Source organism: Hydra vulgaris, chromosome 08 (assembly GCF_038396675.1).
Source record: "Hydra vulgaris chromosome 08, alternate assembly HydraT2T_AEP".
In the NCBI taxonomy this organism is placed as follows: domain Eukaryota; kingdom Metazoa; phylum Cnidaria; class Hydrozoa; order Anthoathecata; family Hydridae; genus Hydra; species Hydra vulgaris.
Window position 1 is genome coordinate 9430001 of NC_088927.1, and position 19332 is coordinate 9449332.

Here is a 19332-nt window from a genome sequence, read left to right on the forward strand (position 1 = left end):
TGTAATCCAATTAATATCACTCTGCAGTCGTTCACAGTCTTTTTTGCTTTCAATTGTGGCAAGTATCTTTGCGTCATCAGCGTACATTTTACAAACATTGTTTATATTATCAGGCAGATCATTAACGTATATAAAAAACAAAGTAGGTCCTAACACAGAACCCTGAGGAACACAGCTAGTGACAGGAACCCAATCAGATATTGTTTCTCCTAAAACAACACGTTGTCGACGATTTGAAAGGAAAGAGTTTATCCAAGAAGAAAGTTTACCAACAATTCCGTTGGTAAACTTTCTTCAACGTTTTCCGTTCCGGAAAAAAATGGACATAGTGTTGTATCCCTCCGAGGTACAGATATATATATGTATATATATACGCATATATATAAATATAAATATATCCTCCGTTCCTGATGAACCTACTGATGGAAAAACAAGTTGTTGAAGAAAAAAATTAGATAAGTGTTTTTACTAATTTATATATATATATATTTATATATATATATATATATATATATATATATATATATATATATATATATATATATATATATATATAAATATATATATATATATATATATATATATATATATATATATATATATATATATATATATATATATTAATATATATATATATTTATGTATATTAAAATAAAATTCAACTTTTTTTTTATCAACAGCATAATAAAAACTACACATATAAATATAAAACAAAATTACATTTAACTAATTGTTAAACAACTTGTTTTCTGTTTTATAAGGTTACTCAAACAGATCGCGATATTATGTTTTGTTTTCATTGTTTCTGGATGATTGATACCTAAAATTTCAGTTCGCATTTTCTAAACAGAATAATAAATTTCTAAAGCTTTGCTATATTTTCCCATATTGTTTAAACAGCTTGCGATATTATGTTTTGTTCTTATTGTATCTGGATGGCTGATACCTAAAATTTTAGTTCGTATTTTCTCAACAGAATAATAAATATCTAAAGCTTCATTATATTTTCCCATATCGTCCAAACAGCTTGCGATATTATGTTTTGTTCTTATTGTATCTGGATGGTTGATACCTAAAATTTTAGTTCGTATTTTATCAACAGAATAATAAATTTCTAAAGCTTCGTTATATTTTCCCATATCGTCCAAACAGCTTGCGATATTATGTTTTGTTCTTATTGTATCTGGATGGTTGATACCTAAAATTTCAGTTCGTATTTTATCAACAGAATAATAAATTTCTAAAGCTTCGTTATATTTTCCCATAACGTACAAACAGATTGCAATATTATGTTTTGTTCTTAATGTATCTGGATGGTTGATACCTAAAATTTCAGTTCGTATTTTCTCAACAAAATAATATATTTTTAAAGCATCGTTATATTTTCCCATACTGTCCAAACAGGTTGCAATATTATGTTTTGTTCTTATTGTTTCTGGATGGTTGATACCTAAAATTTCAGTTTGTATTTGCTCAACGAAATAATAAATTTCTAAAGCTTTGTTATATTTTCCCATAACGTACAAACAGATTGCGGTATTATGTTTTGTTGTCACTGTATCTGGATGGTTGATACCTAAAATTTCAGTTCGCATTTTTTCAACGGAATAATAAATTTCTAAAGCTTCTTTATATTTTCCCATATTTTTTAAACAGCTTGCGATATTATGTTTTGTTGTCATTGTATCTGGATGGTCTATACCTAAAATTTCAGTTCGTATTTTCTCAACAAAATAATATATTTCTAAAGCATCGTTATATTTTCCCATATTGTTCAAACAGGTTGCAATATTATGTTTTGTTCTCATTGTTTCTGGATGGTTTATACCTAAAATTTCAGTTTGTATTTGCTCAACAAAATAATAAATTTCTAAGGCTGCATTATATTTTCCCATATTGTACAAACAGATTGCAATACTAAGTTTTGTTGTCATTGTATCTGGATGGTTGATACCTAAAATTTCAGTTCGCATTTTTTCAACGGAATTATAAATTTCTAAAGCTTCTTTATATTTTCCCATATTTTTTAAACAGCTTGCGATATTATGTTTTGTTGTCATTGTATCTGGATGGTCTATACCTAAAATTTCAGTTCGTATTTTCTCAACAAAATAATATATTTCTAAAGCATCGTTATATTTTCCCATATTGTTCAAACAGGTTGCAATATTATGTTTTGTTCTCATTGTTTCTGGATGGTTGATACCTAAAATTTCAGTTTGTATTTTCTCAACAAAATAAAAAATTTCTAAAGCTGCATTATATTTCCCCATATTGTACAAACAGATTGCGGTATTATGTTTTGTTTTAACTGTATCTGGATGGTTGATGCCTATAATTTTAATTCGCATTTTCTCAACAAAATAATAAATTTCTAAAGCTTCCTTATATTTTCCCATATCGTTCAAACAGATTGCAATACTGTGTTTTGTTGCCATTGTATCTGGATGGTTGATACCTAAAATATCAGTTTGTATTTGCTCAATATTGTAATAAATTTCTAAAGCTTTGTTATATTTTGCCAAATTGTACAAACAGTTTCCGATATCATGTTTTGTATCAAGCGTGAGTTTATTATTTTCACCATAAGTTTCTGTATTAAAACTTTGAATAGCTTTTAATATTTCGATTGTTTCACCGAATAAACCTTTACATACTAATAACTTGTAAATAAAAGCTGTCATATGATGAAAGGTTTTTGACATTCTTTTTCCATTTATACGAAACATATATAGAAAATGTAAAACGAAATGATTTCCGAATTCCGCGTGATTCTTTGCTTGCTTTAGCTCAAATTTAAAATAGCTTTCAATTAGATCAATATACGTATTTGAACTTGAATTTTTACTCTGAAAATATCTACACGTCATCTGTGTCAGTTCATGCATTGAATATTTTTTATCATCGAAACAATTTAATAATGAATAACTCACAAGTAACCCAACGGTTTCATCAATTAAATGTTCTTCTTTTATTTTCATTTGATATAAGATTTGGATTATAAATTCTTTACTTATATTTTGACCATCGCAATGAGATAAACAGTTAAGTAATTCTAATGGAATAAGTTTAGTTTTTTTTAATTTGAATAAAACTAAATTGATTGCTTTTATTGCAGACTTTGATTCATCTTCAGAAGGAAAGTTATCAGTGTCTAATATTTCTAAGGGTTTCTGTCTATATCGATCTAAATATTTTTCTATTGAAACTTTATGTATATTTATATATTTTATTGCCTGCGTTATAGCGAAAGGATGATAACCAAGTTCTTTAACTAGGTTTTTTATGTTTTCTTTGGTGCATTCTATAACATTACTTTCCACATAAGCGAGTGCATCTTCAGAAGTAAAAACATCAACAAACATTTTATTTACATTGTTTGACCACGTTCTCCATTGCGAGGTAATTAAAGTAAATGAGTTCGATTTCCTTGAAATGTACGTTGTCAAACCTTTTACACTTTCATCGTCGACATTGTCAAAAATATACAATGTTTTTCCATTTGAATAATAGTCGTGAATTTTTTCAACAATTACTTCTATATTAAAATCATTTTTTAAATCATGAATGGCCAATCCTAATAATTGACAACGATTTCTTATTGAAGTTTGTAATTTTCCAAATGCTGCGTCTATCCAGACAATGTTTTTATAGAAGTCAGAACAAATTTCACAATATTTTTTGGCAATCTTTGTCTTTCCAACACCTGACATTCCATATAGTATTAAAACCGACTTTTTTGAGTCTTGTGAAAAATAACGATGAATTTCGTGAAGTATTTTGTCGCGTTGAACACCTAATATTGAACGAATACTTACTATTATGAATAATCATTTTAATATCTCAATATACGGTAATATCATTCTATTTAATGATTGAAATTTTTCAAATGCAACGCGTTATTTTTAAAAAATCTATAAATGAAAATTTCAAAAAGTTGTAAAACTGTATTAGTTTAAAAAAAAATAGTTTAAAACAAAGTTTGATGTAAAAATACATAACAATTTTATAAATTTACAAAATATAAATCTGTAAACCAACTTAATATGTGGATCATTGTAAAACATGATACTTTGTAAAACTTAAATTAATTATTGCTACTCTAGAGAATATATCTGAAAGTATTTAAAACAAAGAAAAGGTTTAAAGAATTTCTTTTTTTAACAGATTAAACTTCTGTCTAAGATAAAATATTTTCTACTGAGGCGTATTTAAAAATTTTTCCTTTTCTGACCTTTTTCTTTTCTTTTCTTTTTAACGACAAATGAAATAGCATTTTCTTAATTCCTGACATACTATAACTGCTATAATTTACTTTTATTTATATACTCCTATATCTAATATATATAAATATCTAATATATATATATATATATATATATATATATATATATATATATATATATATATATATATATATATATATATATATATATATATATATATATATATATATATATATATATATATATATTTGGAGCAGCCGTGGCGCAGTGGTTAGAGTTCTGGCTAAGAACCCAGAGATCCCGGGTTCGACGCCGGCTCTAGCCTAATAAGCGACATTGGTAAGGAAGGAGACGTGAACTTTTAGTTAAATGCTCTTCCGCGGCGCTCCGTGATAAGACCGTAAGGACTTCTGGGAGCACCTAAACAACCTAAAAAAAAAACAAAAAAAAACGGGGTAAGTTGCAACACAATACTGTAAAAGTATAAGCCTTGCAGAGTTCACAGAAAAATTACTAGTTAATCTGTAATTTCTATTTGGCAACAAAAATTTTATAATTACAATAAAAGAAAGTAGTATTTTCCTTGAGCTGCAATACATTTATTATGCAAGATTTCACATTTACCTGACTTATTTAGTAAACTAGAAACAGTTTTTAAAAAACAACAATTAAGTTTAAAAAAAGGCAAGAGGAGTATTTAGGATATTTAAGTTTTGTTTTTTTCTGTTTTTAGGATATAAAAACATAATAAGATTTTGTTTAAAAAACAATTTTTTTTAATGCAAAAAATTACATTAATTCCATTTTAATTCAACTTTAATGTCTTTTTTTTGTTGATGTAGAAGTATTAGACTTTCTTTTTCTAGAACTAACTTCTTTTTCAGCCATAAGTTGCTGTTTTACTGGAGTATCTGTAAGAATTTCTGCATACTTTCTTTTTGATCTAGTGAGTATTTCTTTTCTAGGTTGTGCTTTTGGTAGAGGTCTTGCATTCTCTGGGGAAAATTCTAATGATGCCGGAGATGGAATTGCATCTGAGATTGAAGTTGATATACTTATATCAGTACCTGCTTTAGATTGAGTTGCTGGACGATCAGTAACAAATGATATAGCGAAATCTGCATCATATGGGAATATTCCTGCCACTCTAAAACCAGATGTTACGTTTTGTTGTGTAAGAGAATGCTGTAAAGGTATTTTTGCAATTCCTGGCAAATCATATATACTCATTGTTTTTCCTGGCCATTGTTTCATTCATGAAGTCTTGTGCATTAGCTATGCATTTTTGAAATGGTCAAAATACAGATCTATCTGAGGTTGCAACTTATGTGAGCAATGAGGAGAAAAGGAAAGCAAAACTATACCATTAACTTTACACAATTTTATTAATTGAACAGATAAATGAGACTGGTGGTTGCCTAAAAGTAATAGCACAAGGCTTTCTTTTGCGGGCTTAAAATGCCGAATAAAATGGTTTAAGTAAGTAATAAAGCACTCCTCTTTCATCCAGCCTGACCAATTGGAGCATCTACGCATTCATTTGATCCATCACGAATAAAGTGATCAAAAAATTTCTTTTTTGGAAATAGAAACATTCGAGGCACATTATTGCCACATGCATTTACGGCTAACACCATTGTCACTAGTGTCCCTCGTTCTTGAGATGATAATGCTCCAACTTGCTTAATACCTTTACAAGCAATTATCTTGTTACCAGTCTCATCAACATTGTAAATATTAAATGCAGATAAATGATGTCTATCTAAAACATATGATAACTTTGAAAAAATACACCTACATTAGCACGATTAAAACTAGTTGCTCGTACAAGAATTGTTGCTTTCTGGAGTTCTGACCTGAAGGTCGATTTAAAAATCCTCTCATCCAGTCAGGACCAGCCATTAAAAATTTTAACCAAGATTTTGGAAAATTAATGTTATACTTTATAGCACACTCAAATGCAAGCTTCATAAGGTGATAATCCAAAATAAATATCAGATGCTGTTGATATATATAAGACAATAGCTTTTTCTTGTTCTAAATGGAAAACTTGGCGTGACTTTTTATAACCAGGAATAGGTAGCGGCATTTCCATATTAACAGCTTTTTTTACTTTATTTATGTAACAAAAAAGAATTGAGTAGTGGATTCCATACTTTTTTGCTAATGCTCTAACCGATATAACTTTTCCATAAATAACATGGTTTGCTGCCTCTATTACCACTGCTGTTGGATAAAGTCTTTTTTCAGCTTTTCTCTAGTAAGTTCTCACTTACAATTTTTACTTAAGCACAAAATAACAGTTTAATTAAATACCAATAAAATAACAAAATATTACAAAAGTCATTTTATACAACTTCACCTCCATTATCATTTATTTATATATGAATGATTAATGTATGTATGCATGTACGTATGCATTTATATATATATATATATATATATATATATATATATATATATATATATATATATATATATATATATATATATAATATATATATATATATATATATATATATATATATATATATATATATATATATATTATATATATATTTTATTTTAAATTGAAAATTAATTTTTAACTTAAAATAAAATATATATATATATATTTTATGTGGCAATTAAAAAAAGATTTTCTAAACGATTGATTTCAAAATGTAAACTTTGATGTAAAAAATCGCGAATATTCGCATTTTTTAGTGTAATTTTTTAAACTTCAATACCGAATTAGAGCACTTTCTGTTGATTTTCAGACCAATGTTTTTATACGAATCTAAATCAGCATAAAATTCTCTATCATAATCAGCAATAAAAAAACAAAAGGGGGTTGGGGGAAACTGCAGTAGTGCCTATTTATGTATAGATGGTATTCTATCACGTGACGTTAAAATTCGCGGCCGATGTAGTAGGTAGGATTGACTTAACGGTAGCACACACTGTATAGTAAGCCGTACCGGAAGGTAACAAACACTGTACAGTGCTTGCTGCCTAGGTACAAATCACTATACAGTAATTCCTACCGGCCAGGTATCAAACACTTTACCCAGATATCATGTACTAACGGCAAAAAAAAAAAAATACTCATTGTTTAAACTTATTAATTTTTCATAACTTTTATAAGATTATATAATAATTATACTCTAATAGAGTTTTTATAAAAGGATGTCCTTCATGGATTTAACAAAGAAGATTACCTTTCAGGGTTTACATGGTCCTACTACCCTTGCCGACATGTAATTTGGGGGTTTTATTTCAAAGTTTTTCTTTTCTTAAGTTGACTTCATTACGGTTAAGGAGTCTCGCTTGCCTCATAGAGCAAGTTGTATCAGATTACATGTTTCCAGTAGAAGAGAGTATGACCTGAGTAGCTAAATCAATTTGAATGTTTTATTGCTGTTTATAACCGCAATGTTGGTATATTTTTGAAAAGACCGCTTTTCACTCTTCTTGACCCCTGGAGTTGTAAGTTTTGTTAGCCCCTCGCTTCTTGATTTTTTTTTGCTTTAATAATTGCTTGCAGTGCTATTTTCATGAATATACTTTTATGAGAATCCATGAGCGTAAAATTTGTTGTATAACATATATAACATATAAAACATTACTTTAATTGACGCGCAAAATTTATCTGCATTTTATTTTTTTCATTTAGTAAAATTTCTAGGTTTCTAGACATTTTAAACACGCTATTGGGCCCTAAAATTTCGTAGTTCCTTAACCACACTACTTGCCAATGGTAAAGGCAGGATTTTAAAAGATTACCAATCTGAGTTGAGGTTGGTTGTCTTTTAAAACTTCAATTTTAATAATTAACTAATTGTTAATCTGTGTTGCCATTTTAAGTCAAAACAGGTGTGTTTTAAAAAAAAAAATGAGGGAAAAGAGGTCAACCAAAATGAGGGAAATGAGGTCAAAAAATTGCTAATGTTTTCCTAAATCAAATAATTTTATTGTTAAAAAAACAAATCTAATCTATTAAAAATAAATAAATAATTAAGAAGTTTTCACTGAAAGTCTTTACAGAAAAAGGGTAATTTCCATAGTATTTTAAATTAACCTCGCTAATTTCAATTTCTTGCTTGCTAAAACATCATCAAAACTTAAAAAGGGAGATAAGACCAAGAGAGTTAAAAACCAGTCCATGATTAGTTTTAGAAAAATAAATTACATAATATTCTAGATTTACAAGAATACTTAAAATAATAATAAAACAAATTCAATAAAAAATAGAAATATATACAATAGAAATAGTCAACAAAAACACAACTTAATGTGAACAAAAATTAACTAACACACTGTGGGTCAGGTGGTGGACAAAACCTAAAAAATGAATATTTATTATATTTAAAACCATATTTGTAATACTCTCATTTAAAGTTTTGAAAATTGTTTTGAGTATAATTGTATCTTTTAAAACCATAAAAATTAGTTGCGGCTTCATGTATAATGGAAACTTTTTTTTTTAAAAAAACGTGAAATTTTTTTTTTTCATACATAGCTTAAGTAAACAGTAACTTTTAAAATTTTATAAGCTTTCAGGATTAGTTTATATATTAAAAATATTTAACAGTAAAGCTTTTCGAAAAAAAATAAATAAAGTGAAGATCTTTATAATACACTTAAAGTCTTTATAATACACTTAAAATCTGGCTTTAAAATAACGAGGTAAATTTTTAAAATTTATTACTTTCATTTTGTACAAAAAGTGTGACCTAACTTAGGCAACCTATGAGAACCTATATTAAATACCTGAATTAGTAATTGTAATATGTATACAACCTATTTGAACTATATACATTGCCCCTAACTTGCCCTTTTGAGTTTCTTTAACATTTTAAAATAATGACGTAACTTAAGTTACTTACTTTTCTTTTTCGTAAACAAAAATGTTATTTTGTTTGATATTTAATTCAGTACATATTGCACAGTTTACCTAAAAAATTTTTGTTTTTTTGTTTAGTAATAAAATATTAATTTGTAACATTTACGGACTTATACAACAAAATAAACTAGTTCCTAATGATATACCATTCTTTTCATTAAAATTAACTGTTCTAGTTTCTGCAGATATTAAACTAGAGGATTCTGAGTGAAAAACTTTATAAAATTATAAAGTAAAAAGTTAATAGCTGCAAACAATGATAATACTCATTTTGTGAGAAGTAATGAAATCTGGCTGGCTCAAAATTTTCAATACACTTACGGTGCATTAAATGCTACGTCATCAGTTAATGAAGTTGGGAAACCGTGTTGCTCTTTTGAAAAACTTGTAACAGAACAAAAAGAATCAGCCTAACAATTTTAGTAATATTTTATTTAGCCAAAAATTACATCATGCAATAAAATTGAAACTAAGAAGTGAGCTTAAGTACAAAACTGGCACAAAAATTTCTGAAATTTGAAATAAAAACCCTAATAAACCTGCTTAGATATATTCACCTGATGAAACTTTATCATTAACTATTAGTGGTGACATATCAAAATCAACATAAAGGCTTTTAAGAAATGAGGCTGCCACATATTTTTTTTATAATGGTTTAAGATCTTTAAAAGCTAAATGCTATCCCAAGAACATTCAAATAGATGGTTAGCCAGTACAAATAACGCTAAAAGATCTTCTAAAACACACTCTTAAAAAGTTATTTGATATATAAACTACTGTGCTAATCGCAATGCTAAGGAATTAACTAAACTGACGTTTAGATGCAAGGCTGGTTTTGATGGTGCTACATTGTTATATTGGTGATATATTGCTTACATTGGTGATATATTGTTTACAAACAGGTATGTTAATATGAAAATAGTGACGAATGAAGAGTGCCTGTTGATTATTTGTATAGTACCTTTAGAACTCAGTAGACTTTATAATAATAAAAACGTTGTAATGTCATTCATCCAGAATCGGCGGCCAATAGATATAAAAATAATACTTTATTATATAAAGAGATGATAAATAAACTACATACTTATTCAAAACGTCGTGAACATGTAATAATATCAATAATAGAGTTTGAAATCTATATATTTATTTATATTTTCTCTATATATTTATCTATATATTTCAAATCTATTATATAATAATATCAATAATAGAGTTTCAAATCTAGTGATAAATTTTCTTTTTTTCCGAAGTAAGCGCGCATTTTTCTCTTTAAAGTTTGTTGCATCAATTTTATCTCATCAGAAGAGTTTGTTATTCAGTTTATTCCATCCATTATACCAAGTTTATTCCATTCCATTTATATCAAGTTTATTCCGTTCTATTTGTACCAAGTTTATTTCATCAGAAAAGTTTCTTATTCAGTTTCACGATTTTAAGAAGTTATATGATTTGAAATTTTAACTTTTAAAAATTTAAACCCGCGTTTTTAAAGTTTTATAAAGTTTGTTGAATAATATTTAGTATTAGCAACTATTTAACTAAAATTTATAATAAAAGTAAATATATCTTAATAAAAAGTTATTCTTTGGACATATAAAGGGTTTAGTAAAAAAAGATCAAAATAATTTGTCCACCATATATCTAATATCCGGCCCACTGTGCACTGCCTAGCATTTTTTTAAAGTATAGCAGCCTGTATTACAAGTCTTTATCCACCAAGTTGACATGGTACGTTTTTGAAACGTTTTTTATTAGGTTTAAATCTAATAAAAACCTCCAAAGAACGTTTAAAAACGTACTGTGCCCACTGGGCAAGCACAAAAAAGTTATTAACAGTCATAATGAAAGAAATACAAAAAACCTGCCAGTTGGAATGTTTTATTAGGAAGCTTTGGAGTGTACGAACAAGAAACTTGAAAAATTCTTCAAGTAAGTTGTCTCAATAAAGACCACAAACATACACAAAGTCTAATCCCACTAAGAAGTGTTTTGTTCTGAGAAGTTTAATGAAAAAAAAAAAGATCAAAGTTTTCGCAGTTTAATGATAAAAAAGGTTAGAAGCTTCCACAAAGTTTAAAGTCTTCTTTTAGCTGTTTGATTTACAAAACTGTAAAATTTTTGATAGAGCTTATTTATTATTATTCACCCCTAAAATCACCCCTAAAAGCTCACTTTTCTATACAAGTACTAATGTTAATTTTTTAGTGTTTTTGAAATCTTTTTATTTTCCTCAGCAAAATTTTTGAGATATACATTATATGTTTAATAAATAATGTAGTTATTGAAACGAAGAATAAAAAATATTCGGCGAGTAAATAAAAGTTACCTTTAAAAAAGTCATGTTCATGACAACGTTCTTGATTTAATTCCATTTAATTTTGAAATGAAGTGGTGCTAAAAAAAGTAAAAAGTACTAGTAAATTTTATACGTATGAATTATTATCTTAAAAAACGTTACATGTCTCTAAAATTCCATGAATGCTTTTTGTATGTTTGTTAAGAATCATGGTGAAGCGTTTTCCATTATGAAAAGCTCTGGAACATTTGCAAATGTTCCAGAGCTATCAAATTTGATAACGGTTGTTTGGCTTATGATTTTAGAAATTAGGGTTTTTAAATTAGAGAAATATTTCAAAAAACAAAGGAGTGCACCCAACATCACCAAATTTTCTTAAATTTGGCACAATTGTTTAATAATTTGAGTTAATTTAAAGACTGCAAATTTTTTTCAAAAAGTTTTTTATCATTTAAGAATTACAGCAACTTGAGGTTTGTTAGATTTTGACTGAAAAATGAGGAGGAAAGTGCTAGATGTTCGTTTACTATTACCCTTATAAGGTACTTTGCAAAGCTAAAAGTTGGTACCAACGAGGTTTAAAACTTGCCTAATCTAAAAACTTTAGATTTTTACCTCTCAAAGCAATAAAATATACTTTAATTCAAGATCTAAAAAACGCACAAACTAATGACAACTTTAGCTCTAGAAAAAATCTGACTGATAAAAATAACATTTGGTTTTGAATATCTTAAAGACTATACATACTTTACAAAACAATTTTGTTTTGACCTTTTGTTTTGTTGAGGAGTTATTGATGTTTTTGAGTTATTACTTATGTTTTGTTGAGGAGTTATTGATGTTTTTGAGTTATTACTTATGTTTTGTTGAGGAGTTATTGATGTTTTTGAGTTATTACTTATGTTTTGTTGAGGAGTTATTGATGTTTTGATTTAATTTTTGCATAAAGGTGTATTATTATTTCACTACAGACATATATTTTTATTCAAAATTAACCATATATTGTAAAGGGCTTCATGACAAGATCCTCATGATCTTCTAAAAGTCCTGTTGTTACTAATGTAAAAGTTGTAAAATATATTTGGTTATTGTAATATTTTTAAACAGCAAAATTAAAAAAAAATGTTTAGTTGAGGAAATATTGATGTTTTGTTAAGGAATTATTGATGTTTTGTTGAGGAGTTGTTGATGTTGTTTTTGAGTTGTTGATGTTTTGGTTTTATAATTTTTCAGAAAAATTAAAAAAAGATAAAGTTAGCAAAAGCATATGTTAATTTTTTTTTATTGAACTAAATACAATTATACTTGTTTTTAAATTAGTTTTGAGTCATTTTATTTTAAAAATACAAGTATGTGTACAAATATGTGTGTAAATTTATTACTTGTTATTTTTATTACATAATATTTATACAATATTGTTATGAGATTAATTTAAACAATACTATGTAAACTTTTATTTATTTATTGTTTTATAAAAATAAAATAAGTGATTGTCTCATCAATAAAAGAGTGATTTTCTCATCAATAAAATAAAATAAGTGATTGTCTCATCAATAAAATAGTAATTGATTCATCAATAAAATAAAATAAGTGAATGTCTCATCAATAAAAAAGTGATTGTCTCATCAATAAAATAGTAATTGTCTCATCAATAAAACAAAATAAAATAAGTAATTGTCTCTTCAATAAAATAGTGATTGTCTCATCAATAAATTAAAATGAAATAAGTGATTGTCTCATCAATAAAATAGTGGTCTCATCAATAAAATAGTAGTCTCATCAATAAAATAGTGATTGTCTCATCAATAAAATAGTGATTGTCTCACCGATAAAATAGTGATTGTCTCATCAATAAAATAGTAATTGTCTTATCAATAAAATAAAATAAGTGATTGTCTCATCAATAAAATAGTGATTGTCTCATCAATAAAATAGTGATTATCTCATCAATAAAATAGTGATTGTCTGATCAATAAAATAGTGATTGTCTCATCAGTAAAATAGTTATTGTCTCATCAATTTGAGAGAGAAAGATTTTTGTTCATATAAATTTATTTTGATTATAGAAAAGTTGACAATAGTTAGTGGAGCTTTGTGTCATGCAAAAGTCAAAGCCATAATTTTAAAGTAAGTTTGTCAAAAAAGCTATATACAATACTGGAAAACCGACATACAGAAATTTTGTTAAACTGACATTTCCTCAGTTAATTTATATAAAAGTACTTGGTAATTATTTTATGGTTCTATAAAGCAAAACTTGTGTCAAAACAAAATTAATTTTTTACTTTTTTTATTTTATTAATTTTGCGGCAAACACTTTGATAACATATAGCAACATGGATAAAAAAAATAAAAAAAGCATTCAAGAAAATTAGCGTAATTAGAGTCATTGAGGTATGTTGGGGTATGGGGGGGGGGGGGTATGTTGGTTTTAAAAGAACATTTTATCATATTGAATTGAAATAAAAAGTTCATAGTTGGTGATGAGGAAATGAGGTACTCCAGTCTATTTGCAATGGTCTAAAACGTGCTCTCGACAGATAAGATGGTGGGGAGGGAGGGAGCGTGGGTGTAAAGCATAAGAAGAACAAGATTTTTATAATAATAAATCTAAATGATTTTTAATGAGTGGTTTTTTTATAGTTTTTTTTGGATAACTTAACAAAATGGTGTCTAAGTATTTTGAAAGAGAACATTTTAAAATACAATTTTCAATAATAATTAGAATAGTAATTTTAAATTATTTAATTAAAAAAAAAAAACTTGATGATTAGTGGTGGTAGCAAAATACTTTCTTTTTTTTTTTGGTGGTTATTTTAGGTGCTCCCAGAAGTCCTTACGATCTTATCACAGAGCACCGCAGGAGAGCATTTAACAAGAAGTTTACGCCTCCTTCCGTATCAATGTCGCTTGCTGGGCTAGAGCTGGCGTCGAACCTCGGAACCTCGAAAATACCTTGAGCGTTAAAATACATATAATTGCAGTACATATGTTTTGCAACATGCCTTACATATTAAAAATGCAGTAAAATGTTAAAAAATATTTTTCAATAATTAGTATTTAGAGGCGGATTTAAACTCCGTCAAGTGCTGCAAGTGACAGGGTATAAAAAATAAATATAAATATTGGTACTATGAAGTCTAACACCCGCTTAATACTAATTGCCGATCTTTATATTTTCCGGGACTATTCCTGACAATATACCCTTAACTCTTAAATCATTATTATTTCCTGGATTTGAAAATATTAATATAGCTTAAGGATACTTAATGTGAGAGGAGTTTTTCTGTTAAAAGGCTATACAAGAACAACAATGTTAGAAGATCGACTTAACGGTTTCGCATTAATGTATATCTATCAAGAAACTGTTCCTTGTATTGATAATGTTAATAACAAATTTTCTATAAAAATTTGATAAATTCATTTCAATGATTAGTGTTTATGCTGCTTCTTCTAACACACACCAACTTCTTTATACTAAAAAATTCTTTTCCATTATCACCGCCCTTCCTATAACAGCTAACAAATATGCATTGAAACCCCTTTAAAAACCAAGATATCAATGGTGTCCTTAACAGGACGGGTCATATTTAACCCTATACTTTTGTTTGGGGTTAGCTATATGATTAGTAGTCATTGCTCAGGCAAACACTGACCTTTGCTTTCTGACATTGACAATTTCTTTCTGTCATTTTCTAATTTAGCGACAAAATAAAAAAAAATAAAAATTGTTTTAAATAAATTTTCTCTCAATAAACCTAATAATTTTCTTAAGTTTTTGCGCCATTTTTCAAAAACTTTCTTTTCATTTGAACAAAAATGATCTTCTTTCTTGTTGTTAAGGTTTAACTTCGTTTAACTTTTTTTTTAAATCTTGTAAAATAAAAATATATATAACCTTTTATTTGACTATGTATATAAATCTATTTGTATTTGTGTCTTTCTTTTTTCTGTTATTAATTTTTCTTTTTCCGATTGTCCATGTCTGGAATGAAATATGATCCTAGATATGCTGATAAGCCTTGATATTGGGCAAAACAATCATTTGTTGGTTTATATATTTATTATTGCTTTATGTTATACCAAAATGGTAGAAAAGAACCTACAGCTCTATACTCTTTTAATAAAAAAATGTTGAAAAAATCAACCGCAAAAAGTTTCTTTAAAGCTACCGCTAAATTTCATTTTTTGCGGTAACTTTAAAGAAACTTGTTTTTAATTAAATAATTTTGATCAAATACTCTAGTGTGTAATGTTTTAGAATTTTTTTTATTGACCAGTCAGTTGGAGCAAGCGTTGTTAGTTGTAATTTTTTAGATGTTGTAGTTTTGTTAGTTAACGATACCATCATGTGATTAAACAAGTTTGCTTTTTCCATATACTCACTAATACTTTACTGTTCTTCAAAACTTTCTACTAATATATTAAGGGAAGCGGATACTTTTTTTTAATGGAGGTTGTGTATACTGTCAGTTTTTGTTTACTTTCTCTGATTTCACCTGATTTATGCAATCCTTTGACTATAATAGGAAATACTCCAGCAGCTGTAAAGTGTGTTTTTACACCCTCTCTTTTTTTTGAATAGATGTTTCATCATATTTGTCTTTGAATAGATGTTTCAGCAGTATCAAAATCTTGATCATTTTTATTTAAATTCATACTTTTAGATAAACGTTTCATAACTTTACTTAAACGGACTGGACAGAACTTTTTTCCCGATATACAGGGCCGAATACATTAAACTGATAAACGGGTTTCGAAGTGAAGTCAATGTATTGAAATTAGAAGTCAATTAAATATTTCACTTTAATAAAATATATTTTTTTTATTTTTGCAAATGCATTTTTGATATTTATAAATAAGCTTCTTGAATATATATATTATTAAAAGACTCTATTTTCTCTATTTTAATATAAAAGTTTTTGCCGTAACTTTAAATAAACTTTTGTTGTTTCGGTAACTTTAAACAAGTAATTTTGATCGATTTTTTTGATTAGATACTCCACTTTGGATTATATGTAACAAGCTATTTTGCTCGAACTGCACGTAAGTTAGCATTTGAAAAAGGTATTTTAACTATGCATAATCTTAAATTAGGAAAAGCTCTTCCTGATGCAACGCTTCAACTGGTCAAGTTTTTTTACGAAGATGATGAACATAGCTAAGAGTCAAGCAACATACCTGAGATCAAGAAGGGATGATACGACTAAAGTAACAGCATTATTTCTGGGTGATTTTTCAGAAAACGATAAATTTGTAGTTCAGTACAAAATACAAAGCTTTCATTACACAAATTTACAATGTATATATTATCCTGTAATTATTTATTTCAAAAAAAAAGTGATCTCAAGCATAAATCTTATTGTATTGATTAGATGATACAATGCATAATGTAAACATGGAGTATAAAATTATTGAGGTTGTCAGCAATGATTTTTAAAAAAACCTCAAATAAAAAATATTGAAAACTTCTCAGATGGGTGTGTAGGTCAATATAAGAATTCCAAAAACATTTTAAATCTTTGTTTCCATCTTGAAGATTTTGGTCATACTTCTCAATCGAACTTTTTTGCAACTAGTCACGAAAACAGTGCCGTGGCTATTAGGTCCGAGGCCCATTCAAAGCCTGTCATAAGGGCCCCAAAATCTTAAAAACTTTGCCATTAGGTATTACAAAAGAAAGAAGAAAATAAAGGATCCTTACATTTGTAAAAGGGAACCTAAATTTGCAAATGGGCCTCCTAAATTGATTGAGTCCCCCAATTAGGAATTGCAGGGGAACCTAGCCACGACTCTGCACGGTAAGCAACCTTGTGATTAGTTAAGTGGTAATATATATATATATATATATGTATATATATATATATACATATATATATATATATATATATATATATATATATATATATATATATATATATATATATATATATATATATATATATATATATATATATACATTTACAAGCAACAGTAGCAAACTTGCCAAGAGGTATGGGTAATCAAGTTTTAAATCCACATGCATATTTCATCTTCTCAAGTACAAATTTTGCAATGAAAACATTGATGGTGTACATTTCATTTATATAGTCTTAGAGGATTTAACTTTGGTGAGAAACATTCTTAAGGAACGATTGGATATTGCAAGTAACATACATGGAACACGTAGTTACCACAAGTTTGTACCACTTGCCATCAAAAAGTAAAAAAGTATTTTTTTAATATACCTTTTATTATCTTTAAAAAACATGTAAAAATTTAATTGATAAACTCGAGTAGTTTTTTTATTTGAATCACTGTCAAAAATTATTTTATTTTAGGCTCACAATTTCCTTTTAATGCCTTTAATAATAATGTTTAACAAAAACAGCAAAACGAAATAAATGCATTTGTTCCTATTTTATTTAGAATGGTGCGCCATTCTATGAAGATTATGCTTTAATTCATGACATTGGAAACGTTCAGATAACAACAGTAAACTTAGTACCAGGTGAATCCTGTGTTTCATATGAGCAAAAGTGGTGGGTAGTAGTCATTAAAGATATTAATCAAGAAAAAAAAGATGTGCTTGTCAAACTCATGTGTCCAAATGGTCGCTTAAATGCAACCGTTTATATGGCCACCAGTGGATAGCCTATTCTGGATTAAAGATGTCCACAACATCTGTAAAGTTAAGTTTCCAACTTTAAAACAGGACTTTGCAAGTTGTTTTCCTAAGGAAGATTTTTAAATATAAATTAATATATAATTTTAAGTTTGCTAAGTCTAATATATCTTATCCATACTTTTTTTTATTCTTTTGTGTTTGTACAATTTATAAATAATGTTTTATAAATTGTAGTACAATTTATAAAGCATTATTTACAAAATATATAAAATAAATAAAATATATGCTAGTACAATATATGAAATAAATAAAACATATGCTAATACAATATAATTAATAATAAAATATACAATATATAAAATATATAATAAATAAAATATACAAAATAAATATAATATATGCATATATAAAATAAATAAAATATATGCTAGTACATAATACTTAATAAACTGTTATATTCGGCATATATAAAATAAAGTATTTTTTTAATAACTAACCTTAGTGCTATTTAACCCATAACCCTAATCCTAACCCTGACCCTAACCCTAACTCTTACCCTAACCCTGACCCTGACCCTAACCTTAACCCTGCCACAAATACTTTAATACATATACCGTTTTCCAATCTACCATAAGGATAAATATATATACATTCGATTCAAGTATTGTAATAAGTTAAGGAAATCAAATAGTTCAAACAATGTAATTCTAAATGAAAACTTAAATTACTGACAAATAGGTAAACTTATAACGGTATTCTTTGAGATTTTGCAACGGAAAACTGTTCAATAACTTTTCCAAGAATTGGTTTTTTTGCCTCAATGTTTTCATTAGAGAGTATTGCAAAGCGACGTCAATCTTTTTTTGCGTAATCAACGGATGAGGAGAAATTAGTTACACAAAAGTTAAGTTTTGCTTGAAATCCATAACATTATATTTTAGCATTCGAATGTAATTTTTATTAAAAATAAAATTATTCAAAAAAGTGTAAAACGGCAAAGAAAGAGCAGTTCTTCAAAATAATGTCAAAAATTATTTTGTAAAAAATCTAAAAGCTACCAAAGCTGAAGCTGCTAACCATTTTATTAAAGAAGGAATCTGTCGCAAAACAGCATATAATTATATCAATCGATATCTTGCAGGACAGTGTTTAAAAGTTACAAAAAATTCTGGACGCCCATCATCGTGGATTCGAGAAAAAAAGGCAAAACCTCGCAGGTTGATCAACAATCGAAAAGGTGTAAGTCCAAGAAAACTCGCACGTAAATTCAACGTCGATCAAACATGTACGCAAAATGAACATTTAGTACCGTAAACGTA

The 19332-nt window shown here is 27.3% G+C and overlaps 1 protein-coding gene across 2 annotated transcripts; it reads right to left on the reverse strand.

Moving 5' to 3' along the window:
• Nucleotides 1–700: 700 nt before the first annotated feature.
• On the reverse strand, nucleotides 701–15627 carry LOC136083597 (uncharacterized). Of its 2 annotated transcripts, XM_065803039.1 has the most exons (3): nucleotides 15305–15627; nucleotides 11437–11504; nucleotides 701–3796 (listed from the first exon to the last, which is right to left on the reverse strand). In XM_065803039.1, the coding sequence occupies exons 2-3, from the start codon at nucleotides 11480–11482 to the stop codon at nucleotides 843–845; spliced, it is 3000 nt and encodes a 999-aa protein (XP_065659111.1). In that variant the 5' UTR covers nucleotides 11483–11504; nucleotides 15305–15627; the 3' UTR covers nucleotides 701–842. The 2 variants fall into 2 exon arrangements, with proteins under 2 accessions (XP_065659111.1, XP_065659112.1); XM_065803040.1 differs by lacking the exon at nucleotides 11437–11504 and having other exon boundaries at nucleotides 15305–15579.
• Between the last annotated feature and the right edge of the window lie 3705 nt (nucleotides 15628–19332).

Excerpts from the sequence above, each read along its gene's own strand:
- LOC136083597 (XM_065803039.1), bottom strand. The coding sequence starts at position 11,482 with ATGGAATTAAATCAAGAACGTTGTCATGAACATGACTTTTTTAAAG. Across the intron at positions 3,797-11,436 it reads TGAACATGACTTTTTTAAAG|GTGTTCAACGCGACAAAATA; the intron begins GTAACTTTTATT and ends GTTCAATATTAG.